Source organism: Schistocerca gregaria, chromosome 7 (assembly GCF_023897955.1).
Source record: "Schistocerca gregaria isolate iqSchGreg1 chromosome 7, iqSchGreg1.2, whole genome shotgun sequence".
Taxonomy (NCBI): Eukaryota; Metazoa; Arthropoda; class Insecta; order Orthoptera; family Acrididae; genus Schistocerca; species Schistocerca gregaria.
The window spans coordinates 398,398,993-398,426,864 of record NC_064926.1 but is presented as its reverse complement, the minus strand read 5'-3'; the positions used below and the strand labels follow the sequence as shown (position 1 = coordinate 398,426,864).

The 27,872-nt window shown below is 43.3% G+C and overlaps 1 protein-coding gene across 1 annotated transcript in view; it reads right to left on the bottom strand.

Moving 5' to 3' along the window:
• Positions 1-16,309, bottom strand: part of LOC126282194 (putative helicase MOV-10) — a 461,728-nt gene extending 445,419 nt beyond the window's left edge. Inside the window, exon 1 of the mRNA XM_049981723.1 lies at positions 15,823-16,309. Coding sequence (XP_049837680.1) covers positions 15,823-15,883 — 61 coding nt within the window. The 5' untranslated portion in view covers positions 15,884-16,309. The remainder of the gene's footprint in view (positions 1-15,822) is intronic.
• Positions 16,310-27,872: the final 11,563 nt, after the last annotated feature.

Sequence of the window (27,872 nt, the reverse complement as noted above, 5' to 3'; positions counted from 1 at the left end):
ACAGGCTGTGAAGCACTCACTGAAATGAAGAACATCGTGTTAGGTGGTGTGCTCAGCAATAATATGGTCCAGCTGTTTCTTGGCCACCGATCGTGGACAGACAGCTTGTTGGTTGTCATGCCACTGTAGAATACAGCACAGTATTTGCGGCTTGGCATGTAGATCACATGTCTTGATGTGATAGGTGATGTCTGTGTCTGGACCCGACTAGGTGGTGGTGGTGGTGGTAGGATATATAGGGCAGGTTTTGCATCTAGGTCTATTACAGGGATATGAGCCATGAGGCAAGAGGTTGGGGCAGGGGTTATGTAAGGATGGACAAGGATATTGTGTAGGTTTAGTGGACGGTGGAACACCGCTGTGGGAGGGATGGGAAGGATGGTGGGTAGAACATTTCTTATTTTAGGGCAATGTAATTCAGTTGCTCCAGTCCTGGGTGGTACTAAGTCATAGAGGGAATACTTCTCTGTGACTGGACAGTGGGATTTTGGGAGGTGGTGGATGACTGGAGAGATAAGGCATGGGAGATCTGTTTTTGTACAAGGCTGGGAGGATAATCATGGTCTGTGAAGACCTCAGTGAGGCCCTCAACATATTTCGAGAGTGACTGCTCATCACTGCAGATGTGACAGCCATGGGTGGCTAGGCTGTATGGAAAGGACTTCTTGGTGTGGGATGTGTGACAACTGTCAAAGGGAAGGTATTGTTGGTGGTTGGTAGGCCTGTTATGGACAGAGATTCTGATGTAGCCATCTTTGAGATGAAGTTCATCATTGAGGATGGCAGCTTGGTGGGTTGAGTAGGACCAGGTGAAGTGAATGGGGGAGAAGCCATTGAGGTTGTGGATACATGTGGACAGGGCATTCACACCCTTGATCCACACCCTTGATCCAGATCACGAAGATGTCATTAATGAATCCGAACCAGGTGAGGGGTTTAGGACTCTAGGTATTTAGAAAGGATTCCTCTAGATGGCCCATGAACAGGTTGGCATAGAATGATGCCATGCACGTGCCCATAGCCATGCCACAGATTTATTTGTAGGTAATGCCTTCAAAGCAGAAGTAATTGCGGGTGAGAATATGGTTGGTCATGTCAACTAGGAAGGAGGTTGTTGGTTTGGAATTCTTTGGGCATTGGGAAAGGTAGTGTACAATAGTGGTAAGGCCATGTGCATTAGGGAAGTTAGTGTAAAAGGAGGCTGCATCAATAGTGATGAACAGGGCACCATGTGGTAAAGGAACAGTAACTGTGGACAGTTGGTGGAGGAAATGATTGGTATCTTTTATATAGGGAGGTAGGTTGTGGGTAACATACTGAAGGTGTTGGTCTACGAGAGCAGAGAATATCTCAGCTGGGCCACAGTAACCGGACAGAATGAGGTGACCTGGGTGGCTGGGTTTATGGACTTTAAGAAGCACATGTATGGTTGGTGTGAGGGGAGTGGTAGTGGTAGAGAGAGAGAGGTACTTCGGGGTGAGGTTATGGGATGGGGCAAAGGATTTGAAGAGAGATTAGAGATCCTGCTGGATATCTGGAATAGGGTCACTGTTGCAAGATTTGATGGTGGATGAATCTGATAGCTGGTGAAGTCTTTCTGCCAGTAGTCCTTGTAGTTCAAAACAACAGTGGTGGAGCCTTTGTCAGAGGGGAGGATTATAAGATCAGGATCAGTTTTTATGTGGTGGATCGTGGTGCAGATGTAAGGTTGGTTTGAATGTTAAGGAACTTGGGTAAAGATGGTGAGGCAAGATTCAATGTTAAGAAATTCTGGAAAGTTAACACAGGCTGATATGAGGGCAGTGGTGGTGGATCACGGTTGGATGGAAGAGTGAACTGAGTCATGCAGGGTTCAACATCGGTCTCTGGTCGAGTCGGATTGGTAGGATTGGTGGCGAAAAAGTTGGTTCGTTGTTTGGGTTGGAGAGTAAAGGGATTAAACTTCTGGGTTATCAGTCTCTTTTCCAAAGTCACACAGGTTCCAGATGAAAATCATAGCGCAAAAGAATCATATCACTTAAAATCAGGGCAATGAACCAAATGCGTGAACGAACTGTTTCCACTGTAGATGCTAGGAGAACAAGAGAAGGTCTATAACAATTCCTGCATTATTGAATTTGGCAGTGGGGCAAAAGGTGAGGCCTTTGGAAAGGACCGATACTTCTGCGGGGCTAAGGCTTTTGAAGAAAAGGTTCATGTCTGTGTTTTGGGTCTGTTTAGGATCTGTGTGGTGGTAGGAAGGTGTCTTTGAGGGTGCTGTGAATGTAATTGGTCTGTTAGACAGAGTTTGTCAGCCATGAGAGGACGCGGGGGAGGTTTGGAGGTTATTGTAGATGTGGTGGATAGTGGTAGTCCAAGTCTACCACCCCTACCCCCTCTCCATTGCCCTCTGTCTAACCCCTCAACTGCACCTAGCTGCCCTACCCTCTCTCCACCTTGTCCATACATGCCCCCATATGCAGCACTTAACAGTCCCCCAGCAATACCCTGCTATGCCTCCCCCTCCTTGCCCCAACTTCCTCGTTAATCCCCAACACCCGGTTGCCTCTTCCATTCTGTGCTGCTTCTTGCAGTCTGGCTTTAGCTAACTGTGATCATGTATGTGTGAGTTGGGTTTTTCATGATTGTGTATGTTGTCTACTCTTGACAAAGGCCTTGTTGGCCAAAAACTTACATTTTGACAGTCCTTTTGTTGAGCTATTTGCGACACAGCATCTCCGCTGTATGGTGAATAACAACTATCCTTTTCATAATATTGTTACATTCCATCCTGGATTTTCCAGTGTCCGATTTATCTTTCCAGTATACATGCCATGTTTTGCTGCAGATTCATTACTTTGTACATACTAACAAAATACTCAAGATGATTACTTTAAATACCTCAATATGAGAAAAGAATCAAGGCAGCTGGCTCAAGAAGATCATATTAGATACACTTTCTGTGCCACAGATCCATGTAATGCATGTAGCGAGAAGTGAGTGTAAGAAACGTAGGTCCTTACAAAAAAATCCTGTATGAAATACTGCTATCAGTTGTACACAATATTCTAACTGCTTGCGTATGTTGAATAAATACTTTATTTATATTAGATGCACTTCTACAGAATATAATTCCATAGGACAACAGAAAGTGAAAATAAGCAGACACTCACGTTCTTGGGTCAACACAATGAGAGGCACTTCTAGGGGTAAGACACAGAACTGAGCTTCTTGATTGATGGCATTTCTGATTGCACCATAAAGCAATGTGTTAACAAACATTTCACTGACTCTTGCAGATACAGACAATTCATCTGTGGCGACTGTCGACTCTACGAGTGAGATATCTCCGCCATAGCAGGCTCTCTGACCCTTGTGCACTTATTGTACGCCGCCATATTGCTTATTCTTCTGTTGTGTGCTGCCGACTGTATAAGACGTTGTAAATATTCTCACATAATAAAGTTGTATTAATGCATGTTGGTGTGTTATTTTATGATCGCCACCGCTCCACACATCAGGAATAACCACATTGGTGACCCCGATCTGTTTTAGTTCAATTCGTGAGTGCTATTAACAGTGTTTTGTATTGCTCTACGAACAATGTTTCAACAACCGTTCAGTCCCTGTGATGCGAATTCTCAGACGCAGTTTTTCAAAGCGGAAAACGAATCCATTTCGGAAATCACGCCGCAGTTTCAGTGCCAAAGTGAACTCTGCTGTCAACTGGATTTTTACCTACGTGGCCTCGAGATAAACTCAACGTTACCCGCTTGGCCGCCGCAGCATGTTCCCGCGCCTACGGCTGCCTCACGACCGTCGGACTGCATTCTGCTTATCAACGCCCCAGCACCTACTGTTTCTGCTCATCTGCTGCATCCACACATGACGCCTGCTTCACAGCTGCAGACTACGCAACTCTCCACGGACATCTTACAATCGCTCAGGTATGATGCATCCGCGTCGCCCGCACCGCACGCCATCCCGGCTCCTGTTCGTCTTCCGCATGTTTTCCTGATGGTTCCGTCCGTCTCTGCTGCATCGGTTTCAACCGCGCCTGCTACACTCCCGAACCCGTTGTTAACAGCTCCGGCATGCCTACCGCCCGCACCGGCGCCGGCCGCCCCACCCGCGCCGGACCACAACGTTTTATCGACTTCCGCGCTGGGTTTTTTCCCTTGGCAAACACCGGTCGCGTGCTCACCAGTCTGAACTGCACCTGTTTCCACGGTATCATCGAGTCTTCCACAACCAACCGTGCCCCCAACAGCTGGGGCCCCAGCAACTATACCTGCCTACACCATGCAACCGAACTCACATGTCAAGACTGAACTCTCTTCTTGCACTCCTGCTGCTTGTAAATCGTGTGGTTTTGTCCCTAATAACCACATTAGTACAGCTACTGTGTGCCAGTCTCCTGATGCCCACAATCCCGATTTGCCACCACTCTACCCGGCTACACCGTCTGCACCTCCGAGTAGTGTATTCGCTGCACCGACCATTCCTCAGTACCTCGTGCCTAGCAGATTCCCAAAACTACTAGCCCTACAAATGGAAAACCCCAAGACATGGTTTGCACTAGTGGATTAAATGTTGGACATTCATGGCGTGCTAGACGATGGAGCCTGATTTGTGTGCCTTCTTAGTCACCTGCCCGATCACAAAGATTATTAGTGACCTGCTGCTTTCGCCTCCCATGCAGGATAAATACGAATTTGCCACAGCTTGTATCTTTGAACGCTTATCCCGTCCCCCTGTTGAGTCGATCCAACGCATCATCCATGATGAACACATTGACGGCCGTACCCCATCACAGCTGTGGCGCCACTTATGCGCCCTTGTGGACAGACTTTCTACCAGACGTCGCACTTTGGACAATTTGGCTGCTTAAACTTCCTTCTGAGCTACAACTGCAGTTGCTGTCCCATGTCACCGAGCCCCTTGAAGCATGCCTGCGCATTGCTGACCGTGCCTATAGCATCATTCGACACCAGTACCTCCAGCATTCGAGGCCGGCATCCGCTGCCCCCACACATTATGCAGTAACAGAAGCCAAGCCTGGCCACGGCAGGACACGCGCCACGCTGTCAGCGCAAGCAACGGTCCCGCCACCCCGTGGTTGCCCGACAGCACCACCTACTTTTACGCCACCCCAAAGGCCACAAGAGACGACCGAGGGAGCACCTGAGTACACTGCGGCCGCGCAGCTGGCCGCCTCACCTCCAGGCCATGCTCCTGCACCAAAAGCTGGCTCTTCTTATTGCTGGTTCCACGCTAAATTTGGTGATGCGGCTTGCAACTGCAAGCCCCCGTGCGCTTTCCCAAACGCTTATGACGGGCACGTCTAGGCGCCACGTCCCGCCACACTGCCTCACGGCGCCTACTGGCATCTCGTTCGACGCCTGCTGCACTGTCTTCCGCTTCACGCCTCTTCGTCAAGGACACCAAAAGCGAACTTCATTTTCTAGTGGACACTGGAGCCGACATTAGTGTTATCCCATCCTCCCTTGCTCCTAACATAGATCCCTTATGTGTACTGCCACTGATAGCTGCTAACAATTCCCCGATTCCGGTGCTAGGTTCCTCACATCTCCTGCTTAAATTTGCCCCAGATCAGGTTTTCCCCTGGACATTTTACGTTGCGGAAGTTGATGCACCTGTACTGGGCCTCGACTTTCTTCATCACTATGCCCTCTCCCCTAATCTGCAAGCCGGCTGTCTGACTCATGTCTCCGGTTTGAGTGTTCCTGGTGCATCACAACATCCCCCCCCCCCCCCCCCCCCCCTCATCCCGAAGTTCCTACTGACTGTTCAAACTCTGCCCTTTCAGAGTGTATGTCACTTGCTGCAAACCTTTCTTCTGCTCTCGCAGCTTCCTTGCGCGAGCGTTCAGGTGTCGATGCATTGCGCACTCAGAATGCCGACCTGCGTGTTCGCAATGACAAAGTTCATGCACAACTGTTGCAGACACAAGAGCAGCTTCTACAACTCTGCACACCCACTCTTGCAATCATGGACAAGCCTCCGAAGCCTGGTCATTGTGCTGCAGCTGTGATCCCATTAACGGTTCGGCCTGCCTCTGCCCCTACCCCCCCTGCTCCTACCCCCCCCCCCCCCCCCCCTGCCCCTACCCCCCTGCCACTACCCTCCCTGCAACTACCCCCTTTGCTTCTCCCACATTTTTGCGTGCAATTGTCAATGGCACATGCCACAGAATAAACACAACTGAAGGACCCCCTGTGTGGCTTAAGGCGCGCCGCCTAAACATGCAGAAACTTCGCCGTGCTAAAGACATTGTTAAAGATCTTTTGGATTCCAACATTCTCCGTCAATCTGATAGTAACTGGTTGTCACCAATCCATCTCGTGCCGAAGAAGGATGGTACCATCCGCCTCCGTGGTGACTACCGCGCTATTAACGCACGCACTACCATCGATAACTACCCTATCCCCCACGTTCAAGATTTCACCCAGATGTTGCATGGTTCCCAGATCTTCTCCGTTCTCGATTGTAGCAAAGCATACCATCAGATTCCCATGTTCCCCGACGACATCCCCAAGACAGCCATAATCACACCATTTGGCCTCTTTGAGTACTGTTCCATGCCACATGGTCTCAAAAACACCGCACAGACATGGCAACGCTTCATCGACGCTCTTGTGTTTGACATTCCTTTCGCCTACGCCTACTTAGACGATATTCTGATCTTCTCTCCCTCACCGGAGGAACACTCTCTCCATCTTTCCAGAGTGCTTGCACTGCTTGCTGCTAATGGAGTGGAGATCAACCACGAGAAGTCTCACCTTAGCAGTCCTGAGGTCATCTTCTTGGGTAACACAGTCACGGCTGAGGGTGTCTGCCCGACCTCCTCTTGGGTTGAAGTCATACTTAGCCTCCCTCCCCAGAGGACTTCGCTGAACTTCGCCATTTTCTAGGCCCCGATATTCGTACCTTGCAACAAGGCACAACCTCTTCCCTCAAACTGGAACAACGTGCATTCCCCGGCACCACAGAACTAGTCTGGTGTGATGTTTCCACTGGTAGCCCCCGTCCTTTCATACCTGCAGCTCTCCGCCACTCTGTTTTTGATACACTCCACAACCTAGCTCACCCAGGCATCAAAGCGTCCACCAGATTGGTCACGGAAAGGTACGTCTGGCCCGGTGTTAAACATGATTGTAGGATGTGGGCTCACGCCTGCATACCATGTCAGAGAGCTAAAGCGGGACGCCATGCACTTCCTCCGCCAGGCAGTTTCGACATACCTAAAGGACATCTGCGACATGTCCATATTGATATTGTAGGTCCCCTCCCTCCCTCCAAGGGCTTTCGATATATCCTGTCCGTTATTGATAGGGTCACTAGATGGGTCAAGGCAGTCCGTTTGGAAGATATTTCGGCTGAGTCTGTGGCTCGGGCCTTCATTGCCACTTGGATTTCCCGATTCGGAAGCCCTACCTCACTGACCACCGATCACGATAGGCAATTTGAATCACAGCTGTTCGCCTCCCTCTGTTCATACTGTGGCGTCGCAAAGTTTCACACAACTGCTTATCACCCCCAGGCCAATGGACTTGTGGAGTGCTGCCACCACACGCTTTAAGCCGCACTTATGTGGCACGGTGGCCAGTGGTCTGAATCTCTCCCTTGGGTTTTGCTAGGCCTCCGCACCGCATACAAAGAGGACTTGCAAGCCTCCCTCGCCGAGATCCTTTATGGGGAGCCTCTGGTTTTACCAGCCGAATTCGTTGAGGATACGCCGCTACCAAGCTCTTCCGGGCTCCCAGCACTCGTGGAGAGCGTCCGAGGGCACATCGCGCTCATCAAACCTCCCTTGACATCTGCCCACTGTAGGCCATGTGTGTTCGTGCATAAGGAACTGGCCACATGTGAATTTATCATGTTACGGGACGACACAGTACGGACAACCCTGCAGCCTCCCTACAATGGTCCATTTAAAGTCCTGTCCCAAGGCCCCTCCACATTGTCGATACTTAACAACGGCAAAACAGTAACTGTTTCACTCCACCGGGTGAAACCTGCGTGGACCTTGCAGGAGCACTCTGCAGGTGACCCCGACGTACACGACGCCTGCCCTCCATCCCAATAATCCCATCATGATTGGGAAGGGCCCATCACCCCTCACCCCCTTCCTCCCCCCTTGCAGCCTACATCACGGGCTGGACAACCCGTGGTTCCACCCCGTTGGCACAGGGATTATGTCCTAGCTTCAGTTGAGCTTGCTACACCTACCCCCAAGTGTTGTGCATGTGATTTCACCATGGACAAGTGCTTTTGTGACCATCAAGTGTCCAAGCCCCACCGGGCTGGCACAGGACTTGGTGCACCACCATGCTCCGCACTGCAATGGGGGGGGGGGGGGGGGGGGGGGGCTCTGTGGCGACTATCGACTTTACGAGTGAGATATCTCCGCCATAGCAGGCTCTCTGACCCATGTGCACTTATTGTGCGCCGCCATATTGCTTATTCTTCTGTTGTGTGTTGCCGACTGTATAAGACGTAAATATTCTCACATAATAAAGTTGTATTAATGCATGTTGGTGTGTTATTTTATGATCGCCGCCGCTCCGCACATCAGGAATAACCACACATCTTTTCTCACACTCACATCCCCAGGCTGTTTCAAAATTGCTTAAGTGTTCCCTATTCATAAGAAAGGAGACAAATCAAATATAGAAAACAATTGACCAACTGCCTTATTATCAGGATTTAGTAAAATCGTAGAAAAAAATTATGTATAATAGTTTACTGAAATTTTCAGAGAAAATAAATTCTCACTGATGCTCAGCATGGATTTAGGAAAAATAAATCAACAACTAGCGCTATCTACGATTTTATACACAAAACCCTGCAAACAATGGACAAAAAACAAAGTGACACTGGCATTTTATTAGACTTAAGTAAAGCCTTTGACATACTGGACCACAATACACAGATGGACAGTTTCCAAGTGTATGGCATTAGTGGTACTGCACTAAAATGTTTCAGATCATACTTGACAATCAGGGAACAGAAAATACAAATAAAACAGGAACTAAAGGAAAATACTATGTGTTTCTCAAATGAAAAAAAAAGAAAAAAAAGAAAAGAAAAGAAAATCCTCTTTCCCCGGTAAACAAAAGATTTAAACCTGAACAATGAGACACAAACAAATACTTTTTCTGCAGATGACACAAGCATTCTTACTATAGGAAACACCCCAAGTCAGCTACAACAAGCTATACATAAAATTACAGCACAGTTATAAACCGTAGCCTACATGGTTTGAGGCAAATAAACTACTAATAAACACAAAAAAAACCACATTCCTACATTTTGGTTTAAATGGTGATGCATGCAACAACAGTGTGACATTTAACTCCATAAAAATTCCATCTTCTAATGGAAACAAGGTTTGTAAGCATATGGCTTCAAAATAACTTCAATGTTATGGTGTACGATTACTCAATGATAAACCAAGTTTTAGCACTGTCCAAATTACCTACTTTGCTCAATTCCATTGCATCCTACTGTATGGAATTATATTCTGGGGTAAAACACCACCTAGTTCATCCATTTTCCTAACCCAACAAAGAACTGTAAGAGCACTACATGACTGACAAACAGATTCTTGCAAATCCCTCTTTGAAAAGTTGTCAATCCTTCCACTTCCCTGTTATATTCTAGAAATCTATAAGCATATTAGAAAACATTTAAAAGACATAAATGAAAATTTTAATATCCACGAACATGATAAAGACAAAAGAAAGAGATTCATGTCCAGTCTGTAAAGACATCAAACACAGTCTTTCGAAAACCCCATGGGCATTTGTATTCGGTCATTGCTTCTAGTCAGTTTTTTTGAGAACATGTGAGTTATAAGAGATTTGACACAAGACAGTGCAGTCACTGGAAGTAGTGCAAACTCTTTTGTAGATAAAGCTAAAATTTATGTAACTGCTGAAATAATATTGTGTTTTAACTGTGTTGTGTGACTGTTTTGTTTTGGGTTTGTTCTGTGTGCCACAATCTGGAGAGATGTTTTGTATGAATGAATAAATAAATAAAAGTTTACATGTTCATTGTTTTAATTTACATTACCCAGATGGATACCAAGGAATGTTACACAATGTGTTCCATTTAGTATATGGCCAGTAATGTCTACATCTGTTCTGATGTTCATTTCTATTTTATTTTCATTACCCTGATGGATACCAAGGAATTTTACACAATGTGTTTCATTTAGCGTGTGATCATTAATGTCTACAGCTGCTGCGAACAGGTCAGTATTGGTGGCGTGAAAGCACATAACGTGAATTTTTGTGAGACTGAGATTTAAGCTTGTAGGCATCTTAAGTTGTTATTTGAGTTTGTGTCTGCTAAGGTTGAGAGGCGACCCTTGATTTCTACACTTTACTCATAAGTAAACACGGCAGTTTTTGCAGCACCCTTTGAAGCCATTGGAAGAACATTTATGTAAGAAATAAATATGGGCCCAGTAGCTATTCTTGCAGCACTCCACATGTAATGCTATCGAATAAATATTAACATGGAGTGTGTTCACTCTTCGCCTTTATGGTGTCTTGAAAACTGCTGGGGCCAGCTTCAATTAGGTGTCTGAATGTCTTGTAGGAGAACTGCAGCCATTCTTCCTCAAGAGTTAAAACCAGTGAGGACAGTCACATTGGACACAGAGATCTGGAGCAAACTCAGCATTCTAACTCATCCCAAAGGTATTCGAGTGGGGACAGTCATGTCTCAAGGCAGGCCAGTCCATTTCAGGAATGTTGTTGTCCACAAACCACTGCCTCAAAGATGGTTTAGTGGTGCTTATTCCTTTGTATTCCCATTTCACAGTCACATCATGAGCAGTTGACTTGGGCACTTTCGAAGGGTTGAAATCAAGGGCGTACCCAGGATCTGAACTGGGAGGGGGGGGGGGGGGGGGCAGGTCATACTAGTCTCAGGAAACAAGGACTCGAGACAACATACAGCACTTCCTATTAAGTAAAACAGTAAACCAGTGAAAAACTGCTTTTAATAAACATTTTAAATACAAGAATGCACATGTACAATCCGAGAAAACATGCAGCATTTCTTATTATATAAAACAGTAAACTAGTAAAAAACTGAGAATATCTTCTGGGGGGGTGGGTAGCTTCCCCCCCCCCTCGCCCCTCACGGGGTGTGCCCATGGTTGAAATATCCCTGATGTATTTGTTACTTTGGTGACATCATGATGTATTTGTTATTTTGGTGACATCGAAAGACTGATCCATATTTGAAGTCACTGAGCTCTCCAAACCATTCCATTATGCTGTTAGCTGCTCCTCAACTGACAACACAATACTACCTGCTTCCTTATATACTGGCAGGTCCACTATTTCTTATATCCAGTGGTCAGTTCTGCATTACATAGAGGTTGTGTGGATATTTTTGAGCAGATAATCATTCTGAGGTCAGTTACGTACTTCAGGTACTGTATGTCAATGACATCCTCCGCTTCCTGTTGGGGATAAAATTCAAGTTTATGCAAGAGGGATGCCATTCCAAATAGCCTTCTGCGATCCACCAGATTAATGTCAATGTCACACACAACATACCAACAGCATAATTTTTTTTTCTTTCACCTCTGTCAGTGCTTTATTTCTAGATCTTATATTGCTTTCTATGAGGAGAATCCTTCACAAAACACAACTGAGAGGCAGTTAACAAGTATCACTCCATTAACTGAGTCTTCTGTCAGAGGCCACTTTCGCAAACACTTCTGAAAACAGTGGAAGGAGTGATATAAATCTGCAGTTTGTCAGAAAATATTTCCTGAGTTACTGATTGTTACAAAGATAAGTTGAGGATATCCTATCAAGTCAGAACAAGATTTTAATATTATGCTAGAAATAGCATTATAGTAATCATAATTACAACTTTTTAATAGCACAATGAAGTTTTTAGTCTTAGTCTCACAAGGCACTCATTCTGCAAATTATCTGATTGCCTAAATTCAAGTTTTGAAAAGTCCTGTTACCTATATCGCAAGAAGCAGTAAAGCAGCATACTGTTTTCAAAGTAGGCCTAATGACTTTGTCTTTAATTTGCATGGGTATGTTTATGTGACAAAATTATGAATAGTACTAAGCTGTATAGTTATCATTTGTTAATGCAATGTAAAATTTAAGTTTTTTAGAATTTTCTGGTCTTTTGTTAAAGTGTACCTTGTTGCATTCAAATTTCTGCACAGATTCCCATTCTTGATAGGTTCTATGGAACATGATGAATGACCTACTCTTACGAGAAATTGACACTAATATTGTGTGGGCCTAAATCTCCTTGGAATTCAGCTGGATAACAAGCTAATACATAAACTAAATAATAAACTTGAGTTTGTTAAGTCTGGCACTCAGAAGTATCTCTCACTGTATCAACTTTAAGTGAACGGTGTCGGTTTATTTTCAACAAGCTTGTTGTTCTACAGATGAGGCAATAACGATGAAATATTCGTTCAGAAAAATTCTGAGGTCAGTTACGTACTTCAGGTACTGTATGTCAATGACATCCTCCGCTTCCTGTTGGGGATAAAATTCAAGTTTATGCAAGAGGGATGCCATTCCAAATAGCCTTCTGCGATCCACCAGATTAATGTCAATGTCACACACAACATACCAACAGCATAATTTTTTTTTTCTTTCACCTCTGTCAGTGCTTTATTTCTAGATCTTATATTGCTTTCTATGAGGAGAATCCTTCACAAAACACAACTGAGAGGCAGTTAACAAGTATCACTCCATTAATTGAGTCTTCTGTCAGAGGCCACTTTCGCAAACACTTCTGAAAACAGTGGAAGGAGTGATATAAATCTGCAGTTTGTCAGAAAATATTTCCTGAGTTACTGATTGTTACAAAGATAAGTTGAGGATATCCTATCAAGTCAGAACAAGATTTTAATATTATGCTAGAAATAGCATTATAGTAATCATAATTACAACTTTTTAATAGCACAATGAAGTTTTTAGTCTTAGTCTCACAAGGCACTCATTCTGCAAATTATCTGATTGCCTAAATTCAAGTTTTGAAAAGTCCTGTTACCTATATCGCAAGAAGCAGTAAAGCAGCATACTGTTTTCAAAGTAGGCCTAATGACTTTGTCTTTAATTTGCATGGGTATGTTTATGTGACAAAATTATGAATAGTACTAAGCTGTATAGTTATCATTTGTTAATGCAATGTAAAATTTAAGTTTTTTAGAATTTTCTGGTCTTTTGTTAAAGTGTACCTTGTTGCATTCAAATTTCTGCACAGATTCCCATTCTTGATAGAGTCTATGGAACATGATGAATGACCTACTCTTACGAGAAATTGACACTAATATTGTGTGGGCCTAAATCTCCTTGGAATTCAGCTGGATAACAAGCTAATACATAAACTAAATAATAAACTTGAGTTTGTTAAGTCTGGCACTCAGAAGTATCTCTCACTGTATCAACTTTAAGTGAACGGTGTCGGTTTATTTTCAACAAGCTTGTTGTTCTACAGATGAGGCAATAACGATGAAATATTCGTTCAGAAAAATTCTGAGGTCAGTTACGTACTTCAGGTACTGTATGTCAATGACATCCTCCGCTTCCTGTTGGGGATAAAATTCAAGTTTATGCAAGAGGGATGCCATTCCAAATAGCCTTCTGCGATCCACCAGATTAATGTCAATGTCACACACAACATACCAACAGCATAATTTTTTTTTCTTTCACCTCTGTCAGTGCTTTATTTCTAGATCTTATATTGCTTTCTATGAGGAGAATCCTTCACAAAACACAACTGAGAGGCAGTTAACAAGTATCACTCCATTAATTGAGTCTTCTGTCAGAGGCCACTTTCGCAAACACTTCTGAAAACAGTGGAAGGAGTGATATAAATCTGCAGTTTGTCAGAAAATATTTCCTGAGTTACTGATTGTTACAAAGATAAGTTGAGGATATCCTATCAAGTCAGAACAAGATTTTAATATTATGCTAGAAATAGCATTATAGTAATCATAATTACAATTTTTTAATAGCACAATGAAGTTTTTAGTCTTAGTCTCACAAGGCACTCATTCTGCAAATTATCTGATTACCTAAATTCAAGTTTTGAAAAGTCCTGTTACCTATATCGCAAGAAGCAGTAAAGCAGCATACTGTTTTCAAAGTAGGCCTAATGACTTTGTCTTTAATTTGCATGGGTATGTTTATGTGACAAAATTATGAATAGTACTAAGCTGTATAGTTATCATTTGTTAATGCAATGTAAAATTTAAGTTTTTTAGAATTTTCTGGTCTTTTTCTTAAAGTGTACCTTGTTGCATTCAAATTTCTGCACAGATTCCCATTCTTGATAGAGTCTATGGAACATGATGAATGACCTACTCTTACGAGAAATTGACACTAATATTGTGTGGGCCTAAATCTCCTTGGAATTCAGCTGGATAACAAGCTAATACATAAACTAAATAATAAACTTGAGTTTGTTAAGTCTGGCACTCAGAAGTATCTCTCACTGTATCAACTTTAAGTGAACGGTGTCGGTTTATTTTCAACAAGCTTTTTGTTCTACAGATGAGGCAATAACGATGAAATATTCGTTCAGAAAAATGGGCAATAAGAACACATTATGACATACAACTATACCGTCATAGAAAACTTAAAACAGATCTTGGAATCCTTGCACTAATTTCCAGTTATAATTACTCGGTGACCGCTTTTGTAGCACCAGTTACAATAATTTGAATCAGATGAGCTATGATTTACACAACTACCATGCAAGATCCCGAAATTTTTCGTGCCTACAGGTCAGATTAAAATGCTGCATCCCGCAAGGCGATCTTTAAAAATCTGCAGGCAAATGTATAATGCACGAAACTGGGAATGTCTGTCCATTCAAAAGTAAATCAAAAGTCTGTTTTGATGGCAGTTCTTTGTAGAAATTATGAGAGTATCTAGATCTAAGTGATAAGTATAACAGCAATTTTCGATACAGCAGCGAGCGCATATGCGTCTTTCTATGACGTCATAGCTGGCTTTAGCGTAGCCTACGCTTAGGCCTCGTGGCTTTAGAGCACTGTAACCCAGTTTTGTGTGTTCAGTATCAAAGGTCACAGATTGTATCATATTATACAATACTTCCTAATTTTCACTGATAACAGGCCTCAACTGTAAGTGCGCGCAGGGTAGTAACCCAGTTTTGTGTGTTCAGTGTCAAAGGTCACAGATTGTATCATATTATACAATACTTCCCAATTTTCACTGATAACAGGCGTCAACTGTCAGTGCGCGCAGGGTACACTTAGTTTTTATAATAATTCAAGTAAACATCACTCTAACAATGTAGTAGAGAATCCGCAACAGTTTATTTGGAAGCTGCTGTTTTCCAGATAATTTTATTAAACGCTATTACTTGGATAATGTCAAACTGCATGTTGCGTTTCTAGTGTGATTAATAACTAATACAGCGTACAAACTCAGTTTCTGACTTTACCTCTCTTAGCCACCGGTAATTACACCGGTCCATAGATTTGTTCGACATTGTATGTTTTAATATCTAGAAACAAAATCTCGTTCTCCACCCATCGACAAAACTCCTGGATTCGACTCTGTGTTGTATTAATTCGATGCCGTTATCGTACCCAGTGCGTTTAGAAATAAATTACAGATTGACACTTAAGCAGTTTCGACTATAGCAAGTCATGATCAAATGATTTGCGTGGTACCAATACGTCACATTGTCAAAGTTTACAAGAATGTCGGTGTATTGACCTAAGGTAGTCTACTTTGTGCGAATGTTTTGCTACATTCCATTAATTAGTTTACTTACATTGTCGTGGGTACAGCACCTTCCTGTTTCCCTTCAACATCTTATTTGTATCTCCCTTCATGATTGAAGCACAATTGCACAGAACGGGGTTGCAGCAATACCTGTTCTACGTTCAAATAGTTTACCATAGAGCCAATATTGCTTGTCTAGCGCCTATTCGTTGCGACCCTCAGCAACATATAACTGTGAAAATATATGCACTACCGTGAATCGCCGAACACAGAATGCACCAAAAACAAAAATCGTTTCACTTCCGCAGGGTATTTCCACAGCCTTTGTTGTTAAGTACCGATAACACTAGTTCTCCCGTTGTCCCAGTGCAGCTAATCCACGTTTACTTGATCTTTACACCTTATGAAATATTCAGTTTATTTTGTCGTACTTTATGTAAACCGGGAATATCTTTCGATCCGCAGAACAGAGTTGACACCGTCGTCACACCAGTCGAACACTTGAAACTGCGTGCGGCACACTGATGTTTTCAGCAGTCGGCACGCACTCATACCCACAGTGTTATCTGTTACACTGCTGAGTCATGCATGCCACGTGCCATTAATATCCAATCGTATGCTGCCTTAATCACGTGACACACAAATTGTCTTCAAGGGGAATCCCACACCGGCACACTGCCGTGAGCAGTGTGAGATTTTCTTATCAACTGTAGCCAGTGATAAGAAAGTTAACCGTTAAGTTACGATTCTTTTTTTTCTTTCGTATTTGTTCCACACTGTAATGGGTTCCCTTGCAAGATCGTATCCAAGATCACGGCTAGGGCAGAGGACGGTAAATCAGCTCAGTCTGGCGACGAATGGAGAAATAATTTTGAGATTTCACGAAAAATTGCTGTGGGTGCATTTGCTTATACTAGCTTACATACTCTGGCTTTATTTTGAACTGAAGCGTTTGTCTGTTTTGCAGGACACATGCACTTAGCGACGATCTTTTTATTTTATTTATTTAGTTATTTTTTTTTAAAGAAGGCTAGTAGTGTGGGGAGACTCAGCGCCCTTCGCTGGCTAGGGCCATGTTTTCTTTTCTGTGCACGAACATATTACATTGATAAATGAAGCTGCTGAAATACACGTCTGCTCCTCTGTTTTATAGTATTCCCAATGCCAGATGACAGATGTGAAGAAAATATGTTAACTTTGTACAAAAGAGTTTAATGTCAGAAAAGTTTTCTCAGGAGGTTTTTATATTCAATTCACCAATGTCTCCATTGCCGAAAAAGCAATGTTATCAAAAAGCGTTTCGTCTTACCCGCATTTCTGAGTGATAAGATTAGCCGACAGCAAAGTACACTTAGGTGACAAAGGTAATGGGATACCTCCTAATATCACTTAGCACCTCCTTCTGCCCGGCGTACTATTGCAACTCCACGTAGCACGGACGCAACAAGACACTGCAGAAATGTTAGGCCATGCTGCCTCTATAGCCATCCACAGTTGCGGAACTGTTGCCAGTGTAGGATTTTGTGCACGAACTGACTTCTCGATTATGTCCCACAAATGTTCGATGGGATTCACGTCAGGTGATCTGGGTGGTCAAATCATTCGCCCGAACTGTCCAAAATGTTCTTCAAACCAATCGTGAGAACTTGGCACATAGTAATCCATACGAAAAATTCCATCATTGTTTGGGAACATGAAGTATGTGAATGGTTGCAAATGGTCTCCACGTAGCCGAAAATAACCGCTGCCAATCAATGATCGGTTCAGTTTTATCAGAGGTCCCAGCTCATTCCATGTACATACAGCCCACCCCATTGTTGGAGCCAACACCAGCTTCCACAGTGCCTTGCTGCCAACGTGGGTCCATGACTTCGTAGGGTCTTTACCACACTCGAACGCTATCACCAGCACTCACCAACTGAAACCAGGACTCACCTGGCCAGGCCACGGTTGTCCAGTCTTCTAGGGTCCAGTCGATATGGTCACAAGCACGGGAGAGGCGGTGCAGGCGGTCTCGTGCTGTTTAGCAAAGCACCCGTGTCGGACGTCTGTTTTCATAGCCCCTTAATGGCACATTTTCCGCTCTGTCCTAACGGATACGTTCATCGTACGTCCTACATTGATATTTGAGGTCATTTCACGCTGTGTTGCTTGTCTGTTGGCACTAACAGCTCTACGGAAACGCCGCTGCTCTCGGTCGTTAAGCGAAGGCCATAGGTCACGTCGTTGTCAGTGGTGAGAGGTAATGCTTGAAATGTGGTATTCTCGGCCCACTCTCCACACTATGGATCTAGGAAAATTGAATTCCATAACGATTTCCGAAATGAAATGTCCCAAGCGTCTAGCTACAACTACCACTCCGCGTTCAAAGTTCTGGTACTTCTTGTCGTGCATCCTCAATCACGTAGGAAACCTTTTCACATGAATCAATTGAGTACAAATGACAGCTCCATCTATGCACTGCCCTTTCATACGTTGCGTACCCGATATTACCGCCATCTGTAAACGTGCGTATCGCTATCCCACGACTGTTGTAACACGGTCTGTCCTTGAAGGACTTCCACAAGGATCGGCCATATCTCCACTGCTGTTTAATTTATACATTAACGACCTCCAGACGGTGCCACATGTTACTGCCAGTTTCTATGCCGACGACACAGCGCTCCTGACTGCAGGTACCAGAATGGACCAACTCGTCACACGGATGCAGCGCCAACTAGATTTAATGGACCACTGGAGCCACAGGAACAAAATAACGGTCAATGCAGTGAAAACCAAAGTTATTGTCTTCACACGTAGGAGACCCATCGTCAATGAACGCCTACGGATATTAGACCAGCCACTCCCCTGGGCAACAACTGTAAAGAACAAGACGTCTGGCCTCAAAATGCTGGGAACTCTCATCCAATTTCTGAAGAGCTCATACCTCAGCCAACGCACGAAACTCCAGTTGTACCACGCCACGGTCGAACCATCTATTTTGTATCGATCGACCTCTTGGGGTACTACGTGTGCCACTAACTACAAGAAGTACAGGTTATACAAAGCAGATGCCTTCGATGGATCACCGGAGTCCAATGGTGGATACGGAATCATGATATTCATCGAGCCTTAAGCGAATCTTACCTCTCAGACAAGGTCAAGGAGAAGGCACGAACCTTATTTCGGAAGTTGGACATGATACGTGACAGTACACCACAACTCACCACAGTATGTACGGTAGAACCCTTACGCAACCACAAATATAAAGTACCAAAGGCAATAGTATTTGAGCCTCCGTAAATCTTATCCCTACGTAATTCTCCATAATTTAAAGACATAAAGTCCTTTAGCACTTCTACACACTGTTTTCAAATACACACCAAAAGCAGCGAGTTAAAGGACCCTTCTGTGTGCCCAGACTAAGGCTGAAAGAAGAATAAATAAAGCGAAAATTTTTACCCTTTCCATTCCCTACATAAGTAAAAATCAACGACGCTGATCACACACACACAAACACACACACACAGACACACACCCCCCCCCCCAAAAAAAAACGACTGTTGTCACCTCACTGTACGCTCAGAACTGGTTCGAGAACATTTTTCCCACCACCGACGTATCACTTGGCAGCCCGCCTCCGACACACTCCCCTCAGTTATTAGTTGCCTTTCCTTAAACTTAGATAACACCTTTAAATCCTTATGCACTGTAATGTACATTACACATTTTGCGACATCTTCGGGAGTGCCATTTTCGACTTTGTTAAGTTGATTTGAAATTGGGTCTCTACCCGAAACTAGTCATAGATTGAAAAATAAAGAAACTGTAACTTGGATCAGTTTTACGATCAGTTGAAACTAGTCATCGATTGAAAAATAAAGAATCTGTAACTTGGATCAGTTTTTCGTTCTATTGACTTTAAAAATAAATCTAAATGTAGTGGTCGTGGAAGAGGGATTTTTTTTCTTAATAAAATGACTGTTACATAGATATTGGCTTGGAACGGAAATAAATTTGCAGATCTTATTCCAACGGTAAATATTAGGAAAAGAAACGATTCATTTGCAATTTAAGATAATTCCTGAGATATTTAAAAGATTTTAGTGAAAAACATCTTATTGTATGTACAGGGCGGATCACAATTAATAACGAAAAGTGATAGTGCTAAAGTTTTTCGTTCTATTGACTTTAAAAATAAATTTAAATGTAGTGGTCGTGGAAGAAGGTTTTTTATTCTTTATAAAATCACTGTTACATAGACATTGGTTTGAAACGGAAATAAATTTGTAGATCTCATTCCAACAGCAAATATTAGGAAAAGAAACAATTCATTTGCAATTTAAGATAATTTCTGAGATATTTGAAAGATTTTAGTGAAAAACATCTTATTGTATGAACAGGGCGGGTCACAATTAATAACGAAAATTGATAGTGCCAAAGTAAACGATAACAGGAGCAAAAATGTTCCAGTGAACATGGTTAATCAAGCAAGCCACTTATGAGATATTTGCAAAAGTGTGGTTACGAACTGCCACTGGCAACAGTATGAAAAACATCTTTGTACAAGTGCATTTCATATGCAAGCCTTACTATTAAATCCTTATATAATAGCGCTAAGATTTCTATCGTTGTCTGCTTCACCTTCCACGAAGTTGGAGAATGTGGTGGTATGTGGGGTACAGGCACATTTTGCTGCAGATATATTAAGTCGTATAACGTATGACGGTCGAAGACGGACAGGTCAAACATAGGCTGTGCTTTGACCTCCAAGGTCGCCTAATCTCGTTCCTTTCTTTTGTTGTTGTCTGAAGTCACCCCAGAAGTGAAGCTTACAACAGTCTCGTTGATGCAGTTGAAAAAATGGAGCAGATATTGAAGAGTCTTGTCAAGATTTACGAGATGATGTGGGGGGGGGGGGGGGGGGGTTGGGAAGAACTCGCAACTGACAGCACAGACGATTGCGTTATTGCCTCTAAATGAAAGAACGCCACACAAGAGTGCAGATGATAGTTTGTAGGAGGGGGGGGGGGTGTAGTACTAGTTAGGAGGGGGGGGGGGCTAAAATGAAGTATTTTTAATATTGTTATTGTGACAGAATAATGGCGTCTTGTAAGTTGCCATAAAAAGGTTTTTTGGTTCCAGTCCTGTTAAAAATCTGCTGACTTTTATACAATTTTTTTTTTGAAAGAAAAACACCTGGATACACAATATTTTTTTCCCCCTTTCCCTGGGTGTCAGCCCTTGCTACCTACTATGGGTGCGCCTCGACGACATGTGGGACTCTTTCTTTAATAAGCACACTAAATCACAGCATGTAATATGCTGAAGTAGTATTGTGTTTCTTGTTAAGGTGGGCCTGGTGTCAAATTTGAGTTCAATTAGATGGGGACCTATTCGAAAAGTCTGCATTTCAAATACATTAGTACTGACTAGAACAATACAGGTATTTCATCCTTAAGTCAGTGGCCATTTCTAATGTTACATTCGCAATTATTCGGTAGACGGTTGCTGTTTTCGAAACCTTGTTTACTGAGGCGCTTTTCCTTCTATTGGCGTAGTATAGGCCTACCAGTAAACCACCCATTCCCTATTCTTTAAAGAATAACACTGCCATGATTGAAACGGTTTAAAACGCATAATTACTTTAGAGAAGAGTTAACGTGTTAAATATTCGACTTTAAGAATGTAAACGAGAAATTAAGTTTAAAGTTTGTTGAAAGTCGCCAAGTGCTCTCATTACCAAAGGGTAACTAATCAACAGTTCACAAGACTTTGTGCAAACATGACGTCATTTTGGCGTCACCGAGTCCGACGAGAAAGACAGGCCGCGGCGCGTACGTCACGAAGGTAGGCCTGAACTCGCTCGCTCGCTCAGCTCAGCAGACAAAACGCGTTTCTAAACCTGTTAACTCGCAGCTGGGCTTCTACGTACTGACGAGAATTGCATCTTCTACTGGAATCTTCAATTACAAAGTCTTACTGATTAACAGTATTACAACAAAATTTAAGATCAGTACTCGATATAAATGAAATAATGGCATTTTTATAGCATTTAGTCTCTTCTACGTATCAGACCTCATTTCATACAAGAAGTGGTGCCTTATGCAGCTGCTAATCGTTTTGGCATGATTTTAATTTTTATTGTATCCCAGTACAGCCGTTACAAATTATAAACTACTGGCCGTTAAAATTGCTACCCGAAGAAGAAATGCAGATGATAAACGGGTATTCATTGGACAAATATATTATACTAGAACTGACATGTGATTACATTTTCACGCAATTTGGGTGCATAGATCCTGAGAAATCAGTACGCAGAACAACCACCTCTGGCCGTAATAACGGCCTTAATACGCCTGGGCATTGCGTCAAACAGAGCTTTGATGGCGTGTACAGGTACAGCTGCCTAAGCAGCTTCATCACGATACCACAATTCATCAAGAGTAGTGACAGGCGTATTGTGACGAGCCAGTTGCTCGGCCACCATTGACGAGACGTTTTCAGTTGGTGAGTGATCTGGAGTATGTGCTGGCCAAGGCAGCAATCGAACATTTTCTGTATCCAGAATGGCCCGTACAGGACCTGCAACATGCGGTCGCGCATTATACTGCCGAAATGTAGGGTTTCGCAGGGATCGAATGAAGAATAGAGCCACGGGTCGTAACACATCTGAAATGTAACGTCCTCTGTCCAAAGTGCCGTCAATGCGAACAAGAGGTGACCGAGATGTGTAACCAATGGCACCCCATACCATCACGCAAGGTGATACGCCAGTATGGATATGAAGAACACACGCTTCCCATGTGTGTTCTCCGCGATGTCGCCAAATACGGATGCGACCGTCATGATGCTGTAAACAGAACCAGGATTCATCCGAAAAAAATGACGTTATGCCATTCGTGCACCCAGGTTCGTCGTTGAGTACACCATCGCAGGCGCTCCTGTCTGTGATGCAGCGTTAAGGGTAACCGCAGCCATCGTCTCCGAGTCGATAGTCCATGCTGCTGCAAACGACGTCGAACTGTTCGTGCAGATGGTTGTTATCTTGCAAACGTCCCGATCTGTTGACTCAGGGATCGAGACGTGTCTGCACGATCCGTTACAGCAATGCGGATAAAATGCCTGTCACCTAGACGAGGCCGTTGGGATCCAGCACGGCGTTCCGTATTACCCTCCTGAACCCACCTATTCCATATTCTGCTAACAGTCATTGGATCTCGACCAACGCGAGCAGCAATGTCGCGATACGATAAACCGCAATCGCGATAGGCTACGATCCGACCTTTATCAAAGTCGGAAACGTGATGATACGCATTTCTCCTCCTTCCACGAGACATCAAAACAACGTTTCCCCAGGCAACGCCGGTCAACTGCTGTTTGTCTATGAGAAATCGGTTGGAAACTTTCCTCATGTCAGCACATTTTAGGTGTCGCCACCGGCGCCAACCTTGTGTGAATGCTCTGAAAAGCCAATCATTTGCATATCAAAGCATCTTCTTCCTGTCGGTTAAATTTCGCGTCTGTAGCACATCTTCGTGGTGTAGCAATTTGAATGGCCAGTAGTGTAAGTAAGGTTATGGACTACCAAATATTGTAGGCCTAAATACGGTAAGACTCCATAATAGCGGATTCCAGTAGAAGATGCAATTCTCGTTTCTACGTACACACCTAGTTACGAGTTAAAGGCGTAGAAACGTAGTTTTCTGAATTGAGCAAGCGAGCGCAGGCCTACCTTCGTGATGAACGCGCTGTGGCCTGTTTTTCTCGTAGGCCTCTGGCGTCACACGCGCTTACCGAAGACCACAGGAACTGCTATCGACTGTCGTTAACATTCTATGCTGATTGTTTGGGAAACACGATACTGGATTCCGTAATATCATATCGTAACTTTCGCGTTGAGAAAGTTTGCCGTTTCAAGGCAATGGCAGATTGAAGATTTATAAACATACATCATTCCTGGTACGATTTGTTATGTTATACTTAAATGTCACACAATGACTTATCAACTGCTGAAGTTTTCAAGAGGTCCTAGTTAACAGTACAAAGACTGGTATTTCATTAGTTCATCGTGGTACAGTGGTGTTAAGTACTAAGTTACGAACTGTTGGGTACCTGTGAAGGTGGTTCGAGTGCTGCCATCTTCGAATTTTCATTTTTTTCGCCTTTTGTAAAAGGTTCCTGGATTTCGTCATTAATCTAACTAGGTTCTTCGATGCTGTATAACGAGTGCGCACTCTCTCTCAGGTATAAGTTATCATTGTCAATAATTTACAAATTCTACATCTACATCTACGCGGATACTATCAAAATCACACTTAAGTGCATGGCGGAGGGTTCATCGATCCACTCTCATAATAATTCTCTATCATTCCATTCTCGAACAGTGCGCGGAAAAAACGTACACGTGTGTCTTTCTATGCGAGCTTTGATTTCCCTTATTTTATTGTGATGACCGCTTCTCCTTATGTAGGTCAGTGTCAACAAGATATTTTCGCATTTAGAGGAGAAAGATGCTGATTGAAATTTCATGGCAAGATTCTGCCACAGCGATCGCCTTTGTTTTAATGATGTCCACCCGAAATCCTGTATCATGTGAGTGAAATTCTCTCCTTATTTCACGATAATATAAAACGTGCTGCTCTTCTTTGAACTTTCTCGATGTACTTTGTTAATCCTACCCGGTAAGGCCCCCAGACGGCGCAGCAGTACTCTAGAAGTGTACGGAAAAGTGTAGTACAGGCAGTCTCTTTAGTAGACCGGTTACGTTTCATAAGTTTTCTCCCAATAAAAAGCAATTCTTTGTTTCTCTTCCCCACAACATTTTCTGTGTGTTCTTTCCAATTTAAGTTGTTCGTAACTGCAATTCCTAGGTATGTAGTTGAATTTACAGCCTTTAGATTTGACTGATTTATCATGTAACTGAAGTTTAGCGGATTCCTTTTAGCACTGATGTGCATAGTAGTGGGACAAAGTTCGTATGACCTCACTCTGCACTGTTGCCAAATTTACCCTAGATGTATGGTCCAAGATGGCGGCCATAGATGTACTAACAATGCAATGACATCATGGCAGGAGGTTTAAATTTTGGTACGAAAACAGGTCAACTGGGGATACCTCCACTAACCTAACACCCTCCCCTGCTCCCTCCTCACGTCTCACCCTCCCCTCCCCCTCTCCTCCCCCACCTGGAAATTTGCTGGGAAAGGACTCAGTCTGTGCTGGGCTGCCATATAGGATAGACACAAGTCTTTATTTTGCATTAATTCCTCCCCTGCCCTCCCCTCACAATATGGCAGGAAAATGAGTCAGTCTGTGCTGGCTGTCAGATAGGATGTGTTGTTTATTGGAACAATTTGAGTTGCCATATGCAATTGCACCAACCAATGTGTTCACAATGAGGTCTGGTGTCCTACTTACCTAGTTCACAACACCACCACCAGAGTGTGCTGTCGGCCCTGCCTCCTCCCCTCACATGACGTATTCGAAGATGGCAGTCTGGGGGAAAAAAGTGGGAAAATACTCAATCTGTGTCTAGCTGCTGGACTGGGAGGAAGGACGTAATTGTTTACTGTGTTCAATGGGTGAAAAGTCTGTGCTGGAGAAGGAGGAGTATCTTAGCTGTAACCAGGCATCTGAGGAATTTGTCAATAGCAATGATATTTGGTGAGGATGAATATGCTTCCTGAAATAATGAATATGCAGCAGGATGGGGCTAAGTTACAATTCACAACTCATATTGATAAATGTGTGTGCTGTAACTATAGATCATTTGATAAAAACTCAATCAGTCTTCTGAAGCGCAAAAGGCAAGACGTTCACTCTAGTGCGCACACCGGCTTACAGCACTGCCACCCAGTAGCCTCAGGAAGGGTCACATACTTTTTGTTGCATAGGAAATACCTGCTGTCTCCCTCTCCTCCTTCCAATCCCTGACTCACGTATACCCTTTGTCACTGAACACGAACTTCTTCTGGAGTTATTATATCTGGTGTTGCGGAATATTGTCCTATATATAACTTGAAGGTGCCACATGAACTAAATGTACCATTGTACAATGGGGGAGAGACAGTATTCTAGATGATGTGAGAATATTTAAACAACAGCACATTTTATTCTGGGAAACACGACCACCTCTACTCTTGAACACAGACTCTGACAAGATCGCGACACACTTGTGAGACACTTTGTGCACATTTGTGGGAAATACCCTTGGCTTTGAGCGCGAACTGCTTCATGAGTTACTAAACCCAACTGAATAAGTCTGTATATGGACTTTCAAAAAGATCGTTGCTCAATAGTTTGCTTCAATTTTGCGATGTATACTGCCTCATTTAAACACAGACTCTAGAAAAAAAGTATCAGCACATTTGTGAAACCTCTTAGTTATCCCCCAGGACTCTGGAATACTCACGTGCATTAACACATTTGCAGATGTTGTTTTAACCAGTTTGTTTGAAATACACTTGCACACAAAACACTTCACATTCTTCCCAGGTGCACATGGAATGGAAATACATTATGGCAAAATACACTTTAAAAAAAAATACTAAAATAAATGTTCACAAATACCCCACGTCGAAACTCTGAAGAACATCCCGCATAATTTAAAAAATATTGTTAAATACACTATCACAGTAGTTTGCTACATGAGGAACAGTGGTAAGTGGGGGACTCGCAAAGCGGGGGTGCATCCCTCAGCAGCCACAGCTCATCACAGAGTGAAATGCAGACCAGAAGCAGGAGTTTCCCGGCTGTATCCACGAGTGTGCAGAAACTGTAGCTAGCCACACCAGCTCCAACTTGTCCTGCATGCTCAGACCAGCATTCATCTACAGGTGGGGTAGAATGCCACATTCCTATTGGTTACTGAAAATACTGTTCAGGACTTTCCATCAACTGCTCTTCCTAATTGGTTCCCCCCAAGTCGGTGAGTCTATAGAAACCCTCCCCCCCCCCCTCCACTGCTGGTTTCATTCAGCCATCTTCAGTTTGTCTGTGTAGTTGTGTGTTTGTGTGTGTGTGTATGTCTCTCATCAATCACTCATGAAGCCCAGCAGCGCCACCATCACCAGCGTCAGTGGCAGTAGCAAGCATGGTAGAATGGCTGAAGAAGAACAGGCAGAATATGAACAACAATGTAAGTGAATAATTTATATATACGGTTATGGTGTTTAAATTATGAAAACATGGGCGTGTTAAAAAAATAATTCCTGTAGGTAACGTAGTTTCTTTTTTCTTTACAGCATAACTCTAGGACTTTATCATGGGAGTACATGGGAGGCAAAGGAGGAAGAGGCTGGGTCGCAGCAATCTCCTCCTCATGTGGAAAGCCAGCGTCTAGGACTGCCACATGAGTATATTTTTTTTGTGTTTGTAGCAGTAGCGTAATTTGTTTTTTTCTGTATCGATGGTTTATTTCTTTTTTTTTTGTTATATATAGTTCACATGCTGGAAATCCAGAATGATTTGGAGAAACTGTTGGAGGCTGAAAAAATATATCAGACACATGCTGCGGAACCACTTCTCGCAGCAGCGAATACAATCGCGTAAGTTTTTAGAAAAAGAGAAATATCTATGTACTAGTATTAGCAGTTACGTATATAGGGTGTCCCATTTATCTTGACCACGCTAAATAACTGTTTGTCCAGATGCAAGTTACAAAATATTTCAAGCAAATGTTCTTGAACCGTCAGGGGGACATCAATCAGCATGATTGCCTTCGTTGTAGCTTTATTTTTTTACAAAGATATGAACAGCAGTATGTCTTTTTAAAATTGCATCCTGTATTCTTTATTCGGAAATTCATCTCCCCTCCTAAAGACCTATTCAAAAATGTATTACAGTGTACCATCCACTGAAACACAACCTTATTAATTACATAACATAACATTGACTTTGAGCCTGGGATCACAAACTCGTCCACTTGCTGGAGTTGTCAGAATACAAATGAAAACCAACTAAAAACATAGCACAAAATTGACTTCGACTCTCCTGTACCATTGCCCAGGAGTGGAACATCCACAGGTGCTCAAAGTGGTGACCCTGGACACCGATACACTGATGCACTCGTTGAATGAAAGAATTATTTACTGCTTCCAGTGTTGCCTGCTGAAGAGA